At 44.7% G+C, this 21,512-nt stretch overlaps 1 protein-coding gene across 1 annotated transcript in view; it reads right to left on the minus strand.

The window, feature by feature from the left end:
* Window positions 1-1,762: 1,762 nt before the first annotated feature.
* Window positions 1,763-21,512, minus strand: part of LOC135112714 (uncharacterized) — a 103,992-nt gene continuing 84,242 nt past the window's right edge. The window contains exon 3 of the mRNA XM_064027466.1: window positions 1,763-3,306. Coding sequence (XP_063883536.1) covers window positions 3,242-3,306 — 65 coding nt within the window. The 3' untranslated portion in view covers window positions 1,763-3,241. The remainder of the gene's footprint in view (window positions 3,307-21,512) is intronic.

The following is a 21,512-nucleotide window of genomic DNA, read 5'->3' on the forward strand; positions in this document are numbered from 1 at the left end:
ACCAACCACCACCACCACCACAACCACCATCACCACCACCAATATCCAGAGACGCAATACGAACATAACAAAAAATCAACAATAAGAAAAAAAAAAAAAAAAAACACTAAAATGCCTTGAATTCAGGATGTTACGCTAAGAACTTCCGGTGGCCATCAATCTGTACGCCAGTGGAAAAAAACAAAGCGTTGAGGAACCACCGCCACCATCACTCACCATTATCACCTTCATTATCAACGCCGCCATCATAAACAAAATGTACGAGATAAAAATAAAGGCAAATTCTGTTCATTGCCAGTATCTTCACCATTGCTCACTATCATTACCATCATTATCAACGCTGTCAGCATTACCAACATCACTATCACCATTATTAACAGTGTGAGGTAAAGAAAATAGTATCACCATCATCATTCACTATCATCACTATCATTATCACCGCCATCACCATTACTCATATCATCATTAATAAGCAGTAAGAGATAAAGTAAACAGTATACATTATCATGGCAACGACCACCACCATCATCATCATCACCATCACCATCACCATCATCATCACCATCATCATCATCATCATCATCATCATCACCATCATCATCATCGGTCTGCTTTCAACTTTTTTTCATCCAGAATCAAGTCTTCTCTAGTTTGAATGGAAATAATGGTAATATGAGAGAGAGAGAGAGAGAGAGAGAGAGAGAGAGAGAGAGAGAGAGAGAGAGAGAGAGAGAGAGAGAGAGAGAGAGAGAGAGAGAGAGAGAGAGAGAGATTGAAAAGATTACGTTTTTATAATCTTTTTATAACTTTTTTTATTTAATGACATTTGGAAATGATTAAGTTAAGTACCATGTTTTTTTTTAGTGTGAGTCACTCATCCCCCCCTCTCTCTCTCTCTCTCTCTCTCTCTCTCTCTCTCTCTCTCTCTCTCTCTCTCTCTCTCTCTCTCTCTCTCTCTCTATCTATCTATCTATCTCTCTCTCACTCTCTCTCTCTCTCTCTATCTCTCTCTCTCTCTCTCTCTCATTCACATAACCTTATTCTCCCCTCACCTTTTACTCTTTCATGTCTAACAACTGAGTCAAGTACCCCTTAGTTCCCTCTTTCCCTTCCCTTCATCCATTCTCCTTTCCCCTTACAACTTCCCCTCTTCCCCCTCATACGCTACACCCCCTCTCCCTATGTGACACATGCTACTCTCCCTCCCTTCACTCCCCACTCCCTGAACACCTGTCCTGACTCACTCTATTCACACACACATACACACACACACACACACACACACACACATACTACCACCACCACCTCTCCTCCTCCTCCTCCTCCTCCTCCTCCTCCACACGAGCCCCATTGACCTACTTGTCCTTTCCTCTGTCTCTCTCTCCTTCCAGGTAACTAATTAATCCACCGGTGCCTCCCTCATCCCATTAACCCATTACACTCGCTACCTGCTCCACCCTGTATCTCTCCCTTAACCCTTACAATCCAGGTGGCTCCTCGGAACAGTGAATTAGTCCATTTCAACTCTATATCGTGTGAAAATAGATACTTTTTAGACGGAGAATTTTGCTGGACACTACACAAAGCTTGGTGGTTTTAAGACAGTACCCGTGAAGCTTCGTAAAATCGTGTAATCTTAGTCTTTAATATGAGTGCAAAACAGCCACTGGACTCGAAGGGTTAATTCACTCTGGCCTCCCGTCTCTCTCATTCTCTATCCCCTCATTCCCCTCTTACGCTGCTGACCTATTTTTCCTCTCTCTCTCTCTCTCTCTCTCTCTCTCTCTCTCTCTCTCTCTCTCTCTCTCTCTCTCTCTCTCTCTCTCTCTCTCTCTCTTCTCTTCTGTTGTAATGATCTGTTGTATTCTTTCTCTTTACTTCTTTTCTTTTCTCTTCTCTTCTTGTTCTTTCCTCCTCATTCCCTTCTGAAGTTACTAACCTGTCTTTACTCTCCCCTCTCTCTCTTCTCTCTCCTCTCACTGTTCTCTTGTAATTATCTATCGTATTCTCTATTCACTCTATTTTTTTCCCCATCATCTTTCCCCTCATTCCCTCTTACGCTACTGACCTGTCTTTATTTCCCCCCATCTCTTCTCTTTCACTATTCTTTTGTTGTAATGAATTATCGTATTCTCTCTTCTCTTCCTTTTCTCTGCTATCCTTTCTTTTCTCATTGTTTCGCTCACTTCCCTCTCTCGCTAGTGATCTATTTTACCCTTCCCTCACTTCCCTTCCTTTCTCATTTTCTTTTCCCTCACTTTTCTCTTAGTAACCCATGATATTCTCCATTTCCCTCCATTTCTTTCCTTTTCCTTCCTCCTCTTTCCCCTTATTCCTCTCTTATGTTAGTTATCTATCTTTATTACCTATCTTTCCCTTTCCCTTCTCTTGATATTCTCTTTCCCTCACTCCCCTTTCTCTTAAGTGACCTATTTCACTCTTCCCTTCAATTTTTTCCCATTCCTTTCTTCCTTTCTCTTTTCATTATCATTTCCCATCATACTCTCCCCTATCTTTTCTTCCTATTCATTCCTTTCCCTTCTCTTCCCAGTCTCTCCCCTCATTCCTCTCTTTCTCTGGTGACCTATCGTACCTTACCTTTCCTTCCCTCCCCTTCCCTCCCTCCTCCGGTCCATCCCTTGATTGCGAAGGTGAAAATGATGCTATAAAATTCTGTGACACAAAATATATGTACGAAAAAATGCATACACATGAAAAAATATGAATGTTAATTGGCACGAAAAAAAAAAAAAAAAAAAAAGAGCATAAATATGTAAATGAATTGGAATGGTTGTTGTTGATGTTGCTAATGTTGCCGTTGTAGTAGTAGTAGTAGTAGTAGTAGTAGTAGTAGTAGTAGTAGTAGTAGTAGTAGTAGTAGTAGTAGTAGTAGTAGTAGTAGTAGTAGTAGTAGTACCGTCAACAACAACAACAACAACAACTAAACAACAACAACAACAACTATTACTATTATTACTACTACTACTACTACTACTACTACCACCACTACTACTACTATTTCTCAGCTCATTATCACAGTGCACTTGTAAAACAAAATAAACATCTAATTTTTTTGTGTCATTATTCTTCATTTTCCTCGTCGTCGTTCTCCTCCTCCTCCTCCTCCTCCTCCTTCAACCACAATCACACACAAGACAGGAAAACACAATGCATCACGAACCCATCTCTTCTTTTTTTTTCCCCCTCCCTTCCTCACATCATGACTCGCAATTCTTTTCACTTACCTTCTCTCCTCTGCTTCAATTAACACCACCATCACCAGCCGCATCGGTATCATGGACTCACCTGGAAAAGATACAATATCATTAATTTTTTGGCATCGAACGAATAAATACAATTAATAGGTAAAGTTAATGACGCTGTGTGTGTGTGTGTGTGTGTGTGTGTGTGTGTGTGTGTGTGTGTGTGTGTGTGTGTGTGTGTGTGTGTGTGTGTGTGTGTGTGTGTGTGTGTGTGTCGCTTCGGAATCTATAATGAGGCATGAATGTTGGCGTTAATGAGCCACTGCCATCTGATAGTAATATATTCCTCCTCCTCCTCCTCCTCCTCCTCCTCCTCCTCCTCCTCCTCCTCCTCCTCCTCCTTTAGCATCCGCAGCGTTCGAGCCTCTCTCTCTGGATTCTCAAATTTCATATCCTAAAAACTTTTCCTCCTCCTCCTCCTCCTCCTCTTCCTCCTTCTGCAAAGCTATCGTGTCTCCTCCTCCGCTATCCTATCTATTTATCTAGTAGTTAGTTATAATTAAATCCTCAAACAGCCTGGCAAGGATCTAATGGCCTGTTGCTGTTTGGTTACCCCTCTTAATCCTACGTGATCTGCCTCCTCTTCTTCCTCCGCCGCCGCCTCCTCCTCCTCCTCCTCCTCCTCCTCCTCCTCCTCACCAATGACACCTGTCCTCTCATCCAGAAACTTGATATTATAAAAGTTTTCCAATCACTCAAACCCTCACGAGTCATCTCTCTCTCTCTCTCTCTCTCTCTCTCTCTCTCTCTCTCTCTCTCTCTCTCTCTCTCTCTCTCTCTCTCTCTCTCTCTCTCTTCATTATCATTTCCCATCATACTCTCGCCTATCTTTCCTTCCTATTCATTCCTTTCCCTTCTCTTCCCTTCCTTCTCTGGTGACCTATCGTACCTTCCCCTTCCTTCCCTCTCCTTCCCTTCCTCCACCGGTCCATCCCTTGATTGCGAAGGTGAAAATAATGCTGTAAAATTCCTCCTTCCTCCTTCCTCCCTCCTCCTCATGCTTCACACACTGATTCATCCTCACCTGTCATACCTAAACCCATATATTTCAGTGTTGTTTACTCATAAGTTATCAATACTAACATTAAATCTCAATCATGCTAACAAACTTTCACACACTCGTTCACTCACACACTCATACACACAAACAAACCCAAACTCTCCAGCATAAGTTGTCCATACCAGCATTCAACCTCACTCATATTCACACAAACACTCACTCACTCACTCACTCATACACACACACAAACACACACACACACACATAAACTCCTACTACACCAACACTACATAAAACTTACCCAACAAAACTGAACACACTCAATATTTTTGTATAAATGACAGAGGAAAACAAAGCAACACTAACAAACATACCTCTCTCTCTCTCTCTCTCTCTCTCTCTCTCTCTCTCTCTCTCTCTCTCTCTCTCTCTCTCTCTCTCTCTCTCTCTGCAATAAACATCTCGCTGTCCATACAAATAACTCCAGCCTAATGGAACTAAAATGGCTCCATGCATATACAGATCCATGACGTATTTCCCTCTTCCATTAACCCGCATATCACAAATTTCACACACATACACCTGACAGTAGTAGTAGTAGTAGTAGTAGTAGTAGTAGTAGTAGTAGTAGTAGTAGTAGTAGTAGTAGTGAGAGCAGTGATGTTGATAGTGTGATGATGGTGCTAACAGTAGTAGTAGTAGTAGTAGTAGTAGTAGTAGTAGTAGTAGTAGTAGTAGTAGTAGTAGTAGTAATTTAATCGTCACTGGGGAGGCTAAAGTTAGAGAAAGTGGAAGGAATAGCAAAGTGGTGAGTCACGGTGTGTGTGTGTGTGTGTGTGTGTGTGTGTGTGTGTGTGTGTGTGTGTGTGTGTGTGTGTGTGTGTGTGTGTGTGTGTGTGTGTGAGAGAGAGAGAGAGAGAGAGAGAGAGAGAGAGAGAGAGAGAGAGAGAGAGAGAGAGAGAGAGAGAGAGAGAGAGAGAGAGAGAGAGAGAGAGAGACCAGGCAGACGGAGGAGGAGGAGGAAAGTGAGCCACGCGCCGCACCTCCTCACATTCCATCAGGACGGCGGCCTTGGAGGGAGGAGGCGGAGGAAAGAATCCATGAGAGGAAAGAAAAAGCGGAGGAAGAACTGGAGAAATTAAGAGAGAAGAAAAAAACATGAATTGATGGAGGAGAGAAAATTACGAAATGCAAACGACACCACGAGAGAGAGAGAGAGAGAGAGAGAGAGAGAGAGAGAGAGAGAGAGAGAGAGAGAGAGAGAGAGAGAGAGAGAGAGAGAGAGAGAGAGACCGCAAGTTGCGCAATTCCCTACTGCAGGGGACGAAACAGCAGCAGCAGCCTTGCCGTGGGGTGTGCCGGTGCCTTCCCCAAGGGGATACTAAGTCTGTGGTGCAGTGGGTTATGTGACGCCCTTGGAGGAGGAGGAGGAGGAGGAGGAGGAGGAGGAGGAGGAGGAGGAGGAATATTGTAGTACTATCAGGTCAATATTTTAGCTTTATTGCATACCTAAAAAGCGTAACACTATCATAAATACGTAGTAGTAGTAGTAGTAGTAGTAGTAGTTGCTGTCATTATTGATATTTTTGTAATACTAATATCAATAACCATGCCAGTAGCAGTATTAGCAGCGATAACACCACAACTATCACCAGCAGCAGCACAGCCAATCGATGTAATACTAGTGGTCTCCTCATAATGCCTTCCCCCAACACACACGCCACCCATCCATCCATCTGTCACCCGCCTGACCCTCGCCTCCATCAGCCACACGCCACTCTCACGCTCCTTAAACACCACCCACCGCACCACACCACCAATCACCCAGTAGTAGTAGTAGTAGTAGTAGTAGTAGTAGTAGTAGTAGTAGTAGTAGTAGTAGTAGTAGTAGTAGTAGTAGTAGTAGTAGTAGTAGTAGTAGTATATTGACCACAGCTTTACTTACATACACTCTCTTCCACTCCTTCCCCTTACTCCACCTCATCCACATGCTACCACTAACCCCCATTCCAGTCATTCTCTCTCTCTCTCTCTCTCTCTCTCTCTCTCTCTCTCTCTCTCTCTCTCTCTCTCTCTCTCTCTCTTTTAAGGACGTGGAGGAGCGAGGTGAGTTTAGACATCTTGATCAGTATGAAAGTTGATATCTCTCTCTCTCTCTCTCTCTCTCTCTCTCTCTCTCTCTCTCTCTCTCTCTCTCTCTCTCTCTCTCTCTCTCTCTCTCTCTCTCTCTCTCTCTCTCTCTCTCTCTCTCTCTCTCTCGTGTGTGTGTGTGTGTGTGTGTTTGTGTCTAAATTATAATAAAATCAATAAACATGCCTACTTATCTATATATGTATCTGTGCATCTATCAATCTGTTTATATACATTTATTTACCTAACAATCTTTCTACCTATCTATCAATCTATCAGTCTATCTACGTATATATATTTCTATCCATCTATCTACTTCTCTACATATATATTTGTCTGTCTGTGTGTCTGCCTGCCTGCCTGTTTGTCTCCTCAGTGCGGGCGCCTCCCCCTCATTACCATTCATAACTAATTAAGTAATCAGGTCACATTATAGTATCTACCTGGTGGCGGGCGAGGTGAGGTGAGGCAGAGGGGCCTTACCTGGCGACCACGTGACCTCTCCGTGAACCCAATCCCACACACCGCGCCAAATTAAGCCTATGTGACCTTTCCTCGCTGACCTCTCGCCTCTCGCCGTTAAATAGCTGTGTTCGTCAGTAACCTGTTCTTGTGTCACTCAGAAATCATCACTCCTTAAACAAGTAGTGATAAATTTTGGTGAGTGGCCATAAAAACGGTCTTATCTATGTATATTTGTATCTTGTGTGTGTGTGTGTGTGTGTGTGTGTGTGTGTGTAAGGGGGGCCAGTGTAAGATAATAACTTATAAACAAGCTAACGAACTAACTGTAACTGACTGAGTGAGTGAGTGGCTGACTGACTGAACGACTAGTTGACTGACTAACCAGATGAATGAATGAATGAATAAATAAATAAATAAATAAATAAATAATCTCACAATATCGTTTCCTAAAAGAAATACAAGAAAAACTGGAATTAACTTATATATTTGGTATTCATCTCTTTACTATTCCTTTGCTTTCTCTTTGACCAGGAGAGATTACAGAACTGTTAACACACGCACTATACCTCATCATTATCATTCTAAGGTACAACTTCATAAACAAAGTCGTAGTTATTTAGTAAACTCCACACTCACCACCACCGTGTTTTACCTTTTCTATCAATCTCACATTCTCTGCCCTGGTGACAATCTTACAAAAGCTGGCGATTGAAAGACTCTTAGGTAACATGCCTTCAAATTGAGGAAAACTCTTAACACAAAGGGGAGTGCCGTATGTTACCTCACTTCTGGCCGTGACTGTACATGTGAAGGCCAATACATGAGATGAAGTCCTTTCAACGCTTCATTTCCTGTATAATAATGGAACGCTCAGGAACGTGTCCTTCTAAATACCTTGTCATAATTATATATCGGCATACAGTCTCGCCATATTTTAAAGTAATTACTCTCATCTACATGTTTACCAGGCACATTCACACAAGCCCTTGCAAGTTTCCTTTTCTCAATAATCAGCAACACAATCGTATCATTACCTTACCTAATAATCATATCACCTTTACCTTTAGGACACAGCGGCACGAGTCCTTCCCTCTCTTCAATGATATTCAGCCCATCTTATCAAATTCTTACCTAAAATCTTTGTTACCTTTACTTTTATGGCACGTATTTGCTCGAGGCCTCCTAAACTCCTTTCCTCGATTACAAAACAGCATCACGACCTTGTTATTATCTTACCTAATTACCTTTCTAATCTTAGGAGACGCATGTGCACAAGACCTTGTTACTTCTCTTCCCTTAGCTAATGAGCACGCAATCTTGTCACACCTTTACCGCAAATCAATCACACCTTTATATTTAAAACACATATATGCATATTTCCAAATTCCAATCACAGTCACCTCACAACGTTTCTTATCATCCCTTACCTAAAATCTTTCTTCCCTTTGCCTTTAGGGGAAGTATTTGCACAGGGTCTCCTAAATTCCCTTCCTCAATTATATAACACCACCAAAATATTGCCATTATCTTACCTAATTATCTTTCTCATCTTAGGAAATATTTGCACAGGTCTTTCCTTTCCCTTAGTATAAATGAGCACGTATCTTATCACGCCCTTACCCCAAATCAATTCCATCTTTATTTTTAGAAGAAATATTTGATCGAGTCCTTTCAGATTCCCTTCCCAATAACAGTCAGCTCACGATCTTTCTTATCATACCTTACCTAAAACCTTTCTTCCCTTTACCTTTAGGAGACGTATACTGCGCGAGGCCTCCTAAATTCCTTACTTTGATTATAAAACACCACCACAATCTTATCATCATCTTACCTAGTTACATTTCTCGTTTAAGGAAGTTATTTTCACGAGGTCTTGTAATTTCCTTTTCCTCAGTTATGAATCTGCACGCAATGTTATCAAAATCTTCACCTAAAAACTATCTCACTGTTCAGTATCAAATAACTACCTAACTTTTTTTTTTTTTGCCACTGTTCATTACCCTAATAACTATCTCACCTGTGTCATCTTTGCCTTTTTGTATCACTGTTCAATACTTAATAGCTCCCTCCCCTGTCTCATCTTTACTTTTTTTACCATTATTGTATACCTAATAACTACCTTTCCTGTCTACTTTTTGCCCGTTACACCATCGTTCAATATCTAATAACTATCCTTCCTTTCTAACCTTTATCTTTTTACCATTATTCAATAACTATCTTCCCAATCTGCCTTCAAAACGAATATTTTCACACAGGAACGTCCAAATTACTGTCTTCAATTGTAATCATCACAATCTTATCAGACACTTACCTAAACCCTTCCTTCTCTCGTCTTTTAGGAGGCAAATTTACACGTGCCCTTCTAAATCTCCCTTCCCTTATCATAATCAGCCCATAGTCTTACATCTTTACCTAATCTTAGCTTCACTTATACTCGTACTTTTAAAGACTCAATTTTGCTGGAGTCTTAAATTATATCAAGTGCAACAACGGAACAATCTTATATCTTTATCTTACTATCTTTATTTTTTATTATTAAGGTACAGATTTACACTAGTCTTCCAAATTCTGCTTCTTAATGACCTTTCTTATCCTTATCTTTTAGGGACACCCACACTAGTCCCCCGAGTTCCTTCCCTAGTCAAACAAGAGAGGAAAAGTTTTGTACCTTCATGCTACGACCTTTCTTCTCTTGATCATTATGGGACACATTCAAGCTAGTCATTCAAATTTCTCTGCTAAATTAAAATACAGCGGCAAAGTCTTACCATACCTTTGCCTAATTACCTTCCTGATTTTTTATGGACAGATTCACAAAAGTCTTCCACATTTACCTGTGAAATTATGAGACAACACCAGCACAGTATTATAACTTCACCTAATTATCTTTCTCATCTTTACTCGTATCTTTAAGGAAAATATTCACACGGGACTGAAACATTATCTTCCCCAATCATAACACAGCCGCAGAACCTAAAATCTTTACCTAATTACCTTTGTCATCTTTAACCCTTTCCCTACTATTTGGCACACCCTTTCCTTAATCACTAACCACTCTGAGACATCTTTTGTTGTTCTCCAGCCACCTCCTGCCTGGAAATTGCAAAATCTATCTGCTTTATCCCTTTCATTCTTGTAGACGCTTATAAAGATCCCACGCATTCCTATTAGTGGTTTGAATTGTTGCATATGGCAGTGAAAGGGTAAAATATTAGCACGGGTCTTATAAATTTCTTCCCTCAATCACAAAACCAACAATCTTATCAGGGCTTTACATGATCCCGTTCTCCCTTTACTCATTTTCAGAAGCGTGGCGCAAAATCTGGGAAGGCAAATACTGTGCTGGTATGTTATCTTATCTAAGCCTCATTACACCGAAACTGGGTCACTGTAAGAGCCGCACTACACATAACTTAATAAAAACACAACAAACTTTTTAATATGACTGTGCTTGAAATTTTAAAACCTTAACTTACTCTCGCGTCTCAGGTAAAAATTAGGTCAGAGAACAGGTAACATAGCAGGAATATTGCATCACGTTCCTCATACATTTTTTTTTACCTTAATTATACCTGTGTGCAAAACGGCCAGGTGTAATAAAGGTGCAATAATTCGTGAGTTACGCGTCCATACCTGGTGTAATAATGCAATAATGTTCTGTGAGTTTCAGGAAGTGTTGGCCATAATGTCACCTGTTTGAATGTTACTGTGTTACTGTTTGATGTACTGCAGTAGTTAATGGGAGACACGTGTGTGTGTGTGTGTGTGTGTGTGTGTGTGTGTGTGTGTGTGTGTGTGTGTGTGTGTGTGTGTGTGTGTGTGTGTGTGTGTGTGAGTGAGTGAGTGAGTGAGTGAAGTGAGTGAGTGAGTGAGTGAGTGAGTGAGTGAGTGAGTGAGTGTGTGTGTGTGTGTGTGTGTGTGTGTGTGTGTGTGTGTGTGTGTGTGTGTGTGTGTGTGTGTGTGTGTGTGTGTGTGTGTGTGTGTGTGTGTGTGTGTGTGTGTGTGAGAGAGAGAGAGAGAGAGAGAGAGAGAGAGAGAGAGAGAGAGAGAGAGAGAGAGAGAGAGAGAGAGAGAGAGAGGGAGAGAGAGAGAGAGAGAGAGAGAGAGGGGAACAGCTGGTACTAACACGGCACCACCCTCACCTCCCCTCCTCCTTCCTCCCACTCATGCTCCTCTTCCCCTCCCTTCCCTTCCTCCCTCTCCTCTCCCTTATCCCCCTACCTTAATCATCCCTACCCTTAACCCTCCCCTTACTGCCCCTCTCCCACCCACCCTATCGTTCATACACGCACGTCTACGCCTACTCGCCCCACACACACACACACACACACACACACACACACACACACACACACACACACACAGGGTCGTTGAGTCACGCACATTGTAGAGCACACTAATTACTATTAAATATCTGGTCACTGTCACGAATACCAGTTCCATTACTATTACTGGTGGTACTATTACTACTACTATTATGATTTATTATTATTATTATTATTATTATTATTATTATTATTATTATTATTATCATTATTACTATTATTATTATTATTATTATTATTATTATTATTATTGTTTATTATTATTATTATTATTATTATTAGTAGTAGTAGTAGTAGTAGTAGTAGTAGTAGTAGTAGTAGTAGTAGTAGTAGTAGTAGTAGTAGTACCAGTAGTAGTAGTAGTAGTAGTAGTAGTAGTAGTAGTAGTAGTAGTAATAATAATAATAATAATAATAATAATAATAATAATAATAATAATAATAATAATAATAATAATAACAATAATAACAATAATAATAATAATAATAATAATGAAAATAATAACATATACACGTAGATCAAAGTCAAAGGTGTGTGTGTGTGTGTGTGTGTGTGTGTGTGTGTGTGTGTGTGTGTGTGTGTGTGTGTGTGTGTGTGTGTGTGTGTGTGTGTGTGTGTGTGTGTGTGTGTGTGTTTGACGATTTTAAAGTGAACGTATGTTTACGACAGGTAAAACAAACACAAACAGAAACACAAACACAAACACACGCACACAAATAAACAAACAAACAAACACACACACACACACACACACACACACACACACACACACACACACACACACACACACACACACACCTGAGGCAATATACAACAAATCAGAGAGAGAGAGAGAGAGAGAGAGAGAGAGAGAGAGAGAGAGAGAGAGAGAAGAGAGAGAGAGAGAGAGAGAGAGAGAGAGAGAGAGAGAGAGAGAGAGAGAGAGAGAGAGAGAGAGAGAACGCGGCCTTAATTAACCAATCATCTGTACTCTTGACCGCCTAACAGGGGAGAAAGGGAGAGAGGATAGGGACGGTAAAGGAGGGAAGAAGAGGAAAGAGGAGGAAAGGGAGGGTTACTGTATAGGGAGAGAGAGAAGAAATGGGAGGAGAGGAAAGAGAAGGGGAGAGGGAAAAAGAACTGTATGGGGAAGCAGGGAAAAAGGAGGAAATCTGGGGAGAGGAAAATAGAAGAGAAAGGAAAAGGTTGGAGGAAAAGAGAAAAAAATAAGTAAGGTTGAGAAGAAGAGACACAGAGGAGAAAGAGGAAGAGAAGGGAAAGGGAGAATAGTAATGTTTGGAGAGGTAAGGAGGGATGGATAAAGGGGGAGGGAGAGGGAGGGAGGAGAGAAGGGAGGGGAGGAGAAGGAGAATGGAACAGTGGACTCATTTCGTCATGTGGATCTAGTGGATTTGCAGAGTGGATTTGATTGTTTAAAGGGACACACACACACACACACACACACACACACACACACACACACACACACACACACACACACACACACACACACACACACACACACACAAATGGCAACACTCATGCTATCACTTGACCTACACACTTGTCAGAAAAAACACCCCACTACACCCCCCCACACAATACCCCCACTTGAGACACCCCACCCCTTCCACCAGCACCCCACCACCCCACCACTCCTCCACCCAGTCTCATTCCCTCAACTTTACTCCACCCGACAATGACAACTCCGCCTACACTTGATAGCAGCACCTCCCACAACACATCCACTTAAACACCCCATCCACTGGCCATATCCACACTCATCCATCACCACTATCATCCTATACTCACATCCACGTGTAATCCACCCTTCCACATTTTTCACATGTATCCTAGCACTCCACTATTATCCACTAACCTTAGCCACACTCATCCACCATCACTCTATACTCAAATCCGCGTATTATCCACCATTTCATTCAATCCACAGCCTCATATCCACACCACTTCATCCACCTGCCATAACCACACACATCAATCACCTTAGACTCTTATAACGCATTATCCACCCGCCCTCCACCCTCCCGCACCTTCGTCAGTCTCCACACGCATCGTAACACCTCACTACATCCACTACATCGCTTCCCGTCAGCCCATCCTTATAAATTTGCATTTCACGCTCCCTGTAAACTTTGCAACGCTCTCAAGTCTCGTGACGGTGAAAAATATGCGCTATTATCTTTTTTTTTTCACTTCTCTTTTTACATTGTTATTTATTTTCCGTCCCTGCCAGCTTGTGACTCCAGTGGTGTCTTCCGTGTTTTGGATATGTGTGGGTGGAAGGTTTTATGGGCTATGGTGGTGGTGGTGGTGGTGGTGGTGGTGGTCCTTTTTAATCGTTTTTTGTTTTTCTATTTTTCTTTTTCTTCTTCTTTTTTTTCCTACTACTTCTACTACTGCTACAACTGCTGCTATTATTATTATTATTATTATTATTATTAGTTACTATCGTTATAATGCAGTCGTAGTATTCGTGGAATTATACTATCAGAGAGAATAATACGTAGATTAATCCTCTTACTGCGCATTATGAGCACACACACACACACACACACACACACACACACACACACACACACACACACACACACACACGCACACACACACACGTAGCCGCAACAATCAATAGTCTCGTTCACAATGACGACATGTGCCTCGTAAAACACAAACAAACAAACACAAACACAAACACAAACACAAACACAAACACACACACACACACATACACACACACATACACACACACATCCGGGACACACCTGTGAATAATGCACCTTCATGCCTCACCTGCTGGGAACAGAGCCTCACCTTACTTATATCCACTCATTCTCAGAAGTATTCTCTCTCTCTCTCTCTCTCTCTCTCTCTCTCCTCTCTCGTCTCTCTCTCTCTCTCTCTCTCTCTCTCTCTCCGTCTCTCTCTCTCTCTGTCCCTACAGTAAAATTCTCACCTCACTCTCCTTCTCCAGGTCCATTTTCCCTCTTTTCCCTCCATTAAACTCAAAGGAATTCAAAATCTAGGCTTTAATTTTTATTCTCCACCATAACTTCTCCTCTCTTTCCTTTCCCTTTCCTCCCCCTCATATTTTCCCCCCTCCTCCCATTAAACTTAACGCCCCATCTTCACCTTTCTCTCCCTTATCCTCCGTTAAGACCCAAAAGAATGTAACGATGGAAGACACTAAAAGTTTTAACCGCCTCCTACACAGCGACGGGAAAGATAGAAGAGTTACCCTAAAAAAAAATACCTCAAAGAAAACTTGGCCTCGCGCTCGTACGTTTTCTTTGAGCCACGTCAGCTGGGTGTCTGACGCAATAGTGATCGATACAAGTTAAGTAATAAATATGACATTATCTACCGCTATATCTACCGCCACCTGGGTTAATTAGGTATATATTCAGGTAGATATCAGAAATCACACGCAACAGCCAATGTACAGTACAGAGAGTGAGAGATAGAAACTGAGGGGTGGGAGAGACGAAGAGAAAAAAGGGAAGGAAGAGAGATAGGGCAAATGAAGAGAAAGAAAGGGAGAGACATGGAGCGAAAGAGGTAAAGGGGTCAGAAACAGAGCCGGAGAGAAAGAAGGGAAGAGAGACAGAGAGATAGAAAGAAAACGAGATTGAGAAATAATGGAAGGGGGGACAGAGGGAACAAAAGAGGGAAGAAGACTGTGTGGTTGTTAGCTAGTTGTGTGAACGAGTGAATGAGCGAGACTTGTGTGAGGCATGAATACGTGTATGAGTGAACGAGCTAGGCTTCAGTCATAAGTGTTAAGTGGGAGTGCGCGGCCTGGCGCCGGGAGATCACCTACCTCCAGCCTTCTGTTCACACCTTCTGTGAATAAACACCTGCACTGTTACCTGCGTTTCCTGTGCCCCTGCTGGTCAAGAGTCGAACATGGCGCAGTGAGTAGGATCAGGACAAGGCTGCAGGGTACGGCGCAGAATGGAGAAGCAGTTGGAGGCGCTGGCTGCCCTGCTAGCGCGACAGTCGGAGCAGAGTCAGGCTCTGCTAGCGCGACAGTCGGAGCAGAGTCAGGCTCGCGAGGAGCGTTTAACCCAGCTGCTGGAGAGAGTGGGGACACAAGCTCCCAGTCGCACCACGGCGAGCAATGAAGGCGAAACCACAGCCCGCAGCACGTCTACCCAGGGCGCGAGGTTCCCGACGTCCGCCACCATCATTCCTCACTTAACGGCGTCAGCATCTTTACGTGAGTTCGACACGTGGCGCCATAAGTTTGAAGGATACGTAACCCTCGCCAGGATAGACTGTCTCTCCCTGGCTGAGCAGAGGGCGGCACTCGCTGCTGTCCTAGACGACGAGTGGACCCGTACACTTCGCTACGGGATAAGCTTACCGAGAGACGCGGAGTTAAGAACCATCCTCGATGCAATGTGTGAGTACCTGCGAAGCCAGCGCAACATCATCATGGATAGAAGAGACTTCTACTCCCGCGTGCAAGAAACGCAAGAAGGTTTTGACGACTTTTTATGTGCTGTTAAGGAAATCGCCAATTTCTGTGACTTTTGCGACCAGTGCATAAACCATCAGCTGCGTGACAGAATTGTCGTTGGGACACGAGACGAAGTGGCTCTGAAACGCATGCTGGAAAACAAGAAACTCACCCTTGAAAACGCCATAGATATTTGCAGAGCATCAGAGAGCGCTAACCAGTGTAGTGCAGTACTAAGGGGCGTTCTCACTCTTCGAGCCATGGTGTGAACGCTGTCTCGAACTACAGGAAGGGCAGTTTCGGGGGCCTGCCCACGGGCTGTTATCGTTGTGGCAAAGATTGTCGCAGTGACAAAAGGGGATGCCAGGCAATAGATAAAGTGTGTCGTAACTGCGGGAAAAGAGGGCATTTTGCGAGTGTATGTCAGCAGACAGTGAGGAAACGACGAGGAGCTTCGAGGAGTTCCTCAACTGTCTCTCCTCATCGCGGTGCAGGCCCGAGGCGGGGAGCCAGTGCCAGTGTATACCAGCTCTTATCAGGCGTATACACAAAGACGGTGACGGCACGACCTGCGCCCCAGGTGCTCATTACCGCCACACATCCCGCTGGAAGAGACAAGATTACGTGGACTCCTGACTCTGGGGCCGAAACGACCGTTATTGGCCTCGACACGGCAACACTCCTTGGAATCCCGCCCTCCAGCTTGGCGCCCGCTGATGGTGATGGACTTTATGCTGCCGGTAATCACCCCTCACCTGTGTAGGAACTTTCTCGTCGCACTTGCAACTGGGCGACAGGGAAGCTGAGACTGTTGTGAGCGTGGTGAAGGAGGTGAAGGGGGCGCTGCTTAGCTGGTACGATTCCATCGCTCTCGGAATCCTCCCCGAAGATTTTCCGGCTCAAATCCGACCGCTACGCAGGGAAGAACAGCACACCGGCAACAGCTCCATCAAGTACCCGACCGCCTCGCAGCCACCTCTATCTACGCCCACAGAAGTGATCAGCTGGCCTCATTCCTACGACCCAACGCCACAGCAGCGTGCGGGGCACGCTGCTGCTGTGATCAAGGCACACTGTGTGCCCGACGCCCTCTCACGTGCTCCAGTACAGGACCCAGTGGAGGAAGAGGATGCTGCTACTTCTGGTGACCTCGACCCTCTCCACTCAGCGGTCATCTCAGCGTTATCTGCCACCAATGAGGACGGCGTCCGCTTAGCACCACTCCAGGATCAGACTGTGGAAATGGCTGCCGCAGCCGCAGCAGCAAGAGACGGGGAGTACTGCTTGCTCAAGAACGTCATCATCGAGGGCTTCCTGATCATTGCCACGACCTCGATCACCGCTTGCGTACGTACTGGCCGGGTGCGCAGTCTGCTGGCCGTAGACGACGACCTGGTGGTTTACGGGCCGAGGCTTCTTATTCCTCACAGCCTCCGCCGAGAAACACTAGAGCGACTCCATGACAGTCATCAGGGGATGGAGCGCACCAAGCGACGGGCCCGACAAACGGTGTACTGGCCTGGTATGGACAGAGACGTTGAGAACGTCGTTTCTGGATGCTCACTATGCCGTCCACTCCTACCAAGCCAAGCCAACGAACCTCTCTGGCAGGACACGGACACACCCAGCAGGGTGTTTGAGTCAGTTTCTGCAGACTACTTCCACGCAGCAGGCCGTACATACCTCGTGTATGTAGATCGCTTGTCTGGGTGGCCTCACGTGTCTGCATGCTCACGTCCAGCATCGGCTGATCAGCTCGTTCGTGTCCTTCGGGGTGTGTTCGCCGACACGGGCGTGCCTGTTCTCCTGAGGACTGACGGTGGACCGCAGTTCACTTCTTCATCGGTACGGCGCTTCCTGGCTCGATGGGGGGTGGAGCATCGTGTATCTTCACCTCATTATCCACGCTCCAATGGTCACGCCGAGGCAGCGGTCAAGTCCGTGAAGAAGCTGATCCTCACGACCACACAGCAGGGACACCTGGACGAGGATGCGTTCGCTCGCGGGTTGCTGGAACTGCGCAACACTCCGAGGGCGGGAAGGGCGATCACCAGCACAAGTCCTCTTCGGTCATCCTATGAGGTCCTGTGTCCCGGCTCATCATCGCTCATACGCTCAGCAGTGGCAGCGCGCTGCTGATGAGTGCGACGCCAAGGCAGAGCGACTGAGGAAGAAAGCGAAACTTCGCCACGACGCGTCCGCCCGTACTCTTCCTCTCCTGCACCTCGGTGGCCACGTCGACGTTCAAGATCACACGACAGGCCTCTGGGATCGCCTGGGTGTCATCGTGGCTGTTGGGCGAAGGAGAGACTACCTCATCAAGATGGGCAGCGGTCGCGTGATGTGGCGTAATAGAAGACACCTACGCCCACACAGACCTCTTGCTCCCCTTCCTGTCGAGCAGCACACCGCTCATGGCGGTGCAGCGCTTCAGCATCAGGGTCACGAGGAACACCACCATCCCGGCAGCCCGGAGCATCAGGGTAACGGGGTACACCGTGGCCGAGAGCAACCAGAGCGTCGAAGCAGCCGACAGCGTAGGGAGCCGAGACGACTGCAGGTGCGGTGGCACCGTAGCACCTACGATTAGTCGTACGTGTTCATTGTACGCTGTGTTTGTTTTGTGTATATGTACCGTGTTTTCTGTACTTCAATCATTGTAACTTTGTTTCATGTGTTACGGTAGCCATAACAAAGATAAGGAATCTTCCTTATGTCTCGGGGGAGGTGTGTGGTTGTTAGCTAGTTGTGTGAACGAGTGAATGAGCGAGACTTGTGTGAGGCATGAATACGTGTATGAGTGAACGAGCTAGGCTTCAGTCATAAGTGTTAAGTGGGAGTGCGCGGCCTGGCGCCGGGAGATCACCTACCTCCAGCCTTCTGTTCACACCTTCTGTGAATAAACACCTGCACTGTTACCTGCGTTTCCTGTGCCCCTGCTGGTCAAGAGTCGAACAAAGACAAGAGAGAAAAGAGAATAAAGGTTACGACGAAAGTTAAATCGTTGGGGTATTCAAGCAAAACGTTCTCAAAACACGGCCTTTTTGGAGATTGGTGTTTGTGTTCAGCGTGAAAAAAAGCGCATCGGAAAAAAAAAGTCAGAGGGAAGGGAGATGAAAGGAAGAAGAGGAACAAATAAATAGCAATGCAAAGGAAAAACAAACAACAGTAGACATAATTATAGTGAGAAAAGTAGGATAAGAGGAGGAGGAGGAGGAGAGGAGGAGGAGGGAGAGGAGGAGGAGGAGGAGGAGGAGGAGGAGGAGGAGGAGGGAGGAGGGAGGAGGAGGAGGAGGGACACACAAAAGAAGAGGGGAAAAGAAGGTAAAATTTATGGTTGCCGGATATGAGAGAGAGAGAGAGAGAGAGAGAGAGAGAGAGAGAGAGAGAGAGAGAGAGAGAGAGAGAGAGAGAGAGGAGGCCAATGCAACATAAACACACATATGCACACGCATGTAGCAAAGAGAAAGGATGTGTGTACCTAACTCATTATTGTGTGTGTGTGTGTGTGTGTGTGTGTGTGTGTGTGTGTGTGTGTGTGTGTGTGTGTGTGTGTGTGTGTGTGTGTGTGTGTGTGTGTGTGTGTGTGTGTGTGTGTGTGTGTGTGTGTGCAGCCTCCCGTTAATACAACTGTTTGGATTTATGAGGTTCGTGATTGTGTTTGCAGTGGAAGAGAGAATAAGGGAGGGAAGATAGGGAGGGAAGATAGGGAAGGAAAGAGGGAATAGAGAAAGGGGAAGAGAAGATTTGAGGCCCAGGTGTGTGTGTGTGTGTGTGTGTGTGTGTGTGTGTGTGTGTGTGTGTGTGTGTGTGTGTGTGTGTGTGTGTGTGTGTGTGTGTGTGTGTGTGTGTGTGTGTGTGTGTGTGTGTGTGTGTGTGTGTAGGTGACTCATCTACCTGTGTGTGTGTGTGTTTGTGTGTGGTAAGTTCAATTTCTCTTCCATCTTTTGATCCTCCTCCTCCTCCTCCTCCTCCTCCTCCTCCTCCTCCTCCTCTTGCTCCTCCTCCTCCTCGTCCCATCCACCCTCATAAAAGATCCACCACACGCATCCACAGAGACCGAACCATCGCACCACCACACGATACTCCACCATATATCCTTACCACACACCCACCACACCACACCATCACCCACCCCACCACACTCATCCACATTCCTTATTCTATAACATCCACATCACTTGCTATGGTCATCCACACACTCCACCTCGTACACTATACACACACACATACATACATACACTCCATCAGATATTCATACACGGTTCAAGCCAAGGACACTATGTAACCTTCCACACACCATCCACAGCCCTCCACCTGTAACCACACCCTGCCATATTTCATACCATACACGATCATCCTTTCCACAGCTTCCTCATTCCACTCACCGCTAAAGCATATCCCACACGACCCCCACTCCCATCCACCACGCCACTGTTTGCTCCCTCCACCTGCAGCCCCGCCACCCGTTGCTCCACACAGCCTCCACTCGGCGTGCACACCTGATCAATACCACACCCTGCCTCCACACGACACACCTTTGCACCTGTCACACAAAATGTAATCAGGCTAATGTGTATTGCTGAAAAGTGACTGGGCCGTGCAGCGCAAGGGAGGAAGTAGAAAGGGAAGAGGGTGGGATAGTGGGGAGAGGGAAAGAAGAGTAGAAAGGGGAAGTAGAGAAAGAGGGGATAAAGAGAAAGAGAAAGAGAGAGAAAGGAAAGATGAGGTTGTTTACGAAGAGAAAAAGTGAGAGAGGGTGAAGAAAAAGGAGACATGAATAAAAAGAGAAAAACAGAAAGAAGACTAGGAAGAAATACTGATGGGAAATAAGAGAAATAAGAGAAAAAAAAACAAAACAAATAACACCAAAAGACTTACTATCTATGTGACTGAAATATTACTGTATCTAAAGTGAGAGAAAGGATAGTTAAGGTGAAGCCTCCTCCCCACCTACCTTTCTCTCCTCAGTAATCTCAGTATTCAGGTTGTTTGTACCGCTTCAGTGGGGAGATTTAAAAGATTAGACAAGTTTATGGCTGAGGATGATAGGTGGAAATAGGCAGGTAGGTATGTTTTATAGAGCGACTGCCACGTGTAGGGCTGGTGGGTTCTTGCATCTTCTCTATCATCCTAAGGTTCCTATCCTCCTTCTTCTTTTTCTTCTTTTTCTTCTCCTCCTCCTCCTAGTCTTCTTATTCTTATAGGCAGGTAGGTATGTTTTATAGAGCGACTGCCCACGTGTAGGGCTGGTGGGTTCTTACACCTTCTCTATCATTCTAAGGTTCCTATCCTCCTTCTTCTTTTCTTTTTCTTCTCCTCCTCCTCCTAGTCTTCTTATTCTCCTCTCGTAATTGTCTTTCTTTACTTTATTTTACTTCCTCTTATCCCTTTTTTTCCTTCTTCCTTACTTCTGATGATTGTTCTTATATTTTTCTTTCTCCTCCAACGTCTAATATTACTTATTTAAAATATCTGCATTGTTTCTCTCATTCTTCATTATTTATAACATCTTAACTTCCCTTTCAACAATAAACATTAATTACTATTCACTTTGTCTGTCAATTTATGTCTGTCTATCTATCTGTCTGCTTATCGATTTGTCTGTCTGTCTGTCTGTCAGTCTGTCCTTTTTATCTAGCTTTTTACTGCACCATGAAAATAAAATTAACCAGTTCGCTAAATTTCCGCATAAAAGGATTAATTCTCTCTCTCTCTCTCTCTCTCTCTCTCTCTCTCTCTCTCTCTCTCTCTCTCTCTCTCTCTCTCTCTCTCTCTCTCTCTCTCTCTCTCTCTCGGGCCTCAGGTGTAGTCATCAGAGGAATGGTAACGAGATGCCCTTAAGATTCCGATCATTAGTGTGGTTGTGGGTG

Source organism: Scylla paramamosain, chromosome 24, assembly GCF_035594125.1.
Source record: "Scylla paramamosain isolate STU-SP2022 chromosome 24, ASM3559412v1, whole genome shotgun sequence".
Taxonomy (NCBI): Eukaryota; Metazoa; Arthropoda; class Malacostraca; order Decapoda; family Portunidae; genus Scylla; species Scylla paramamosain.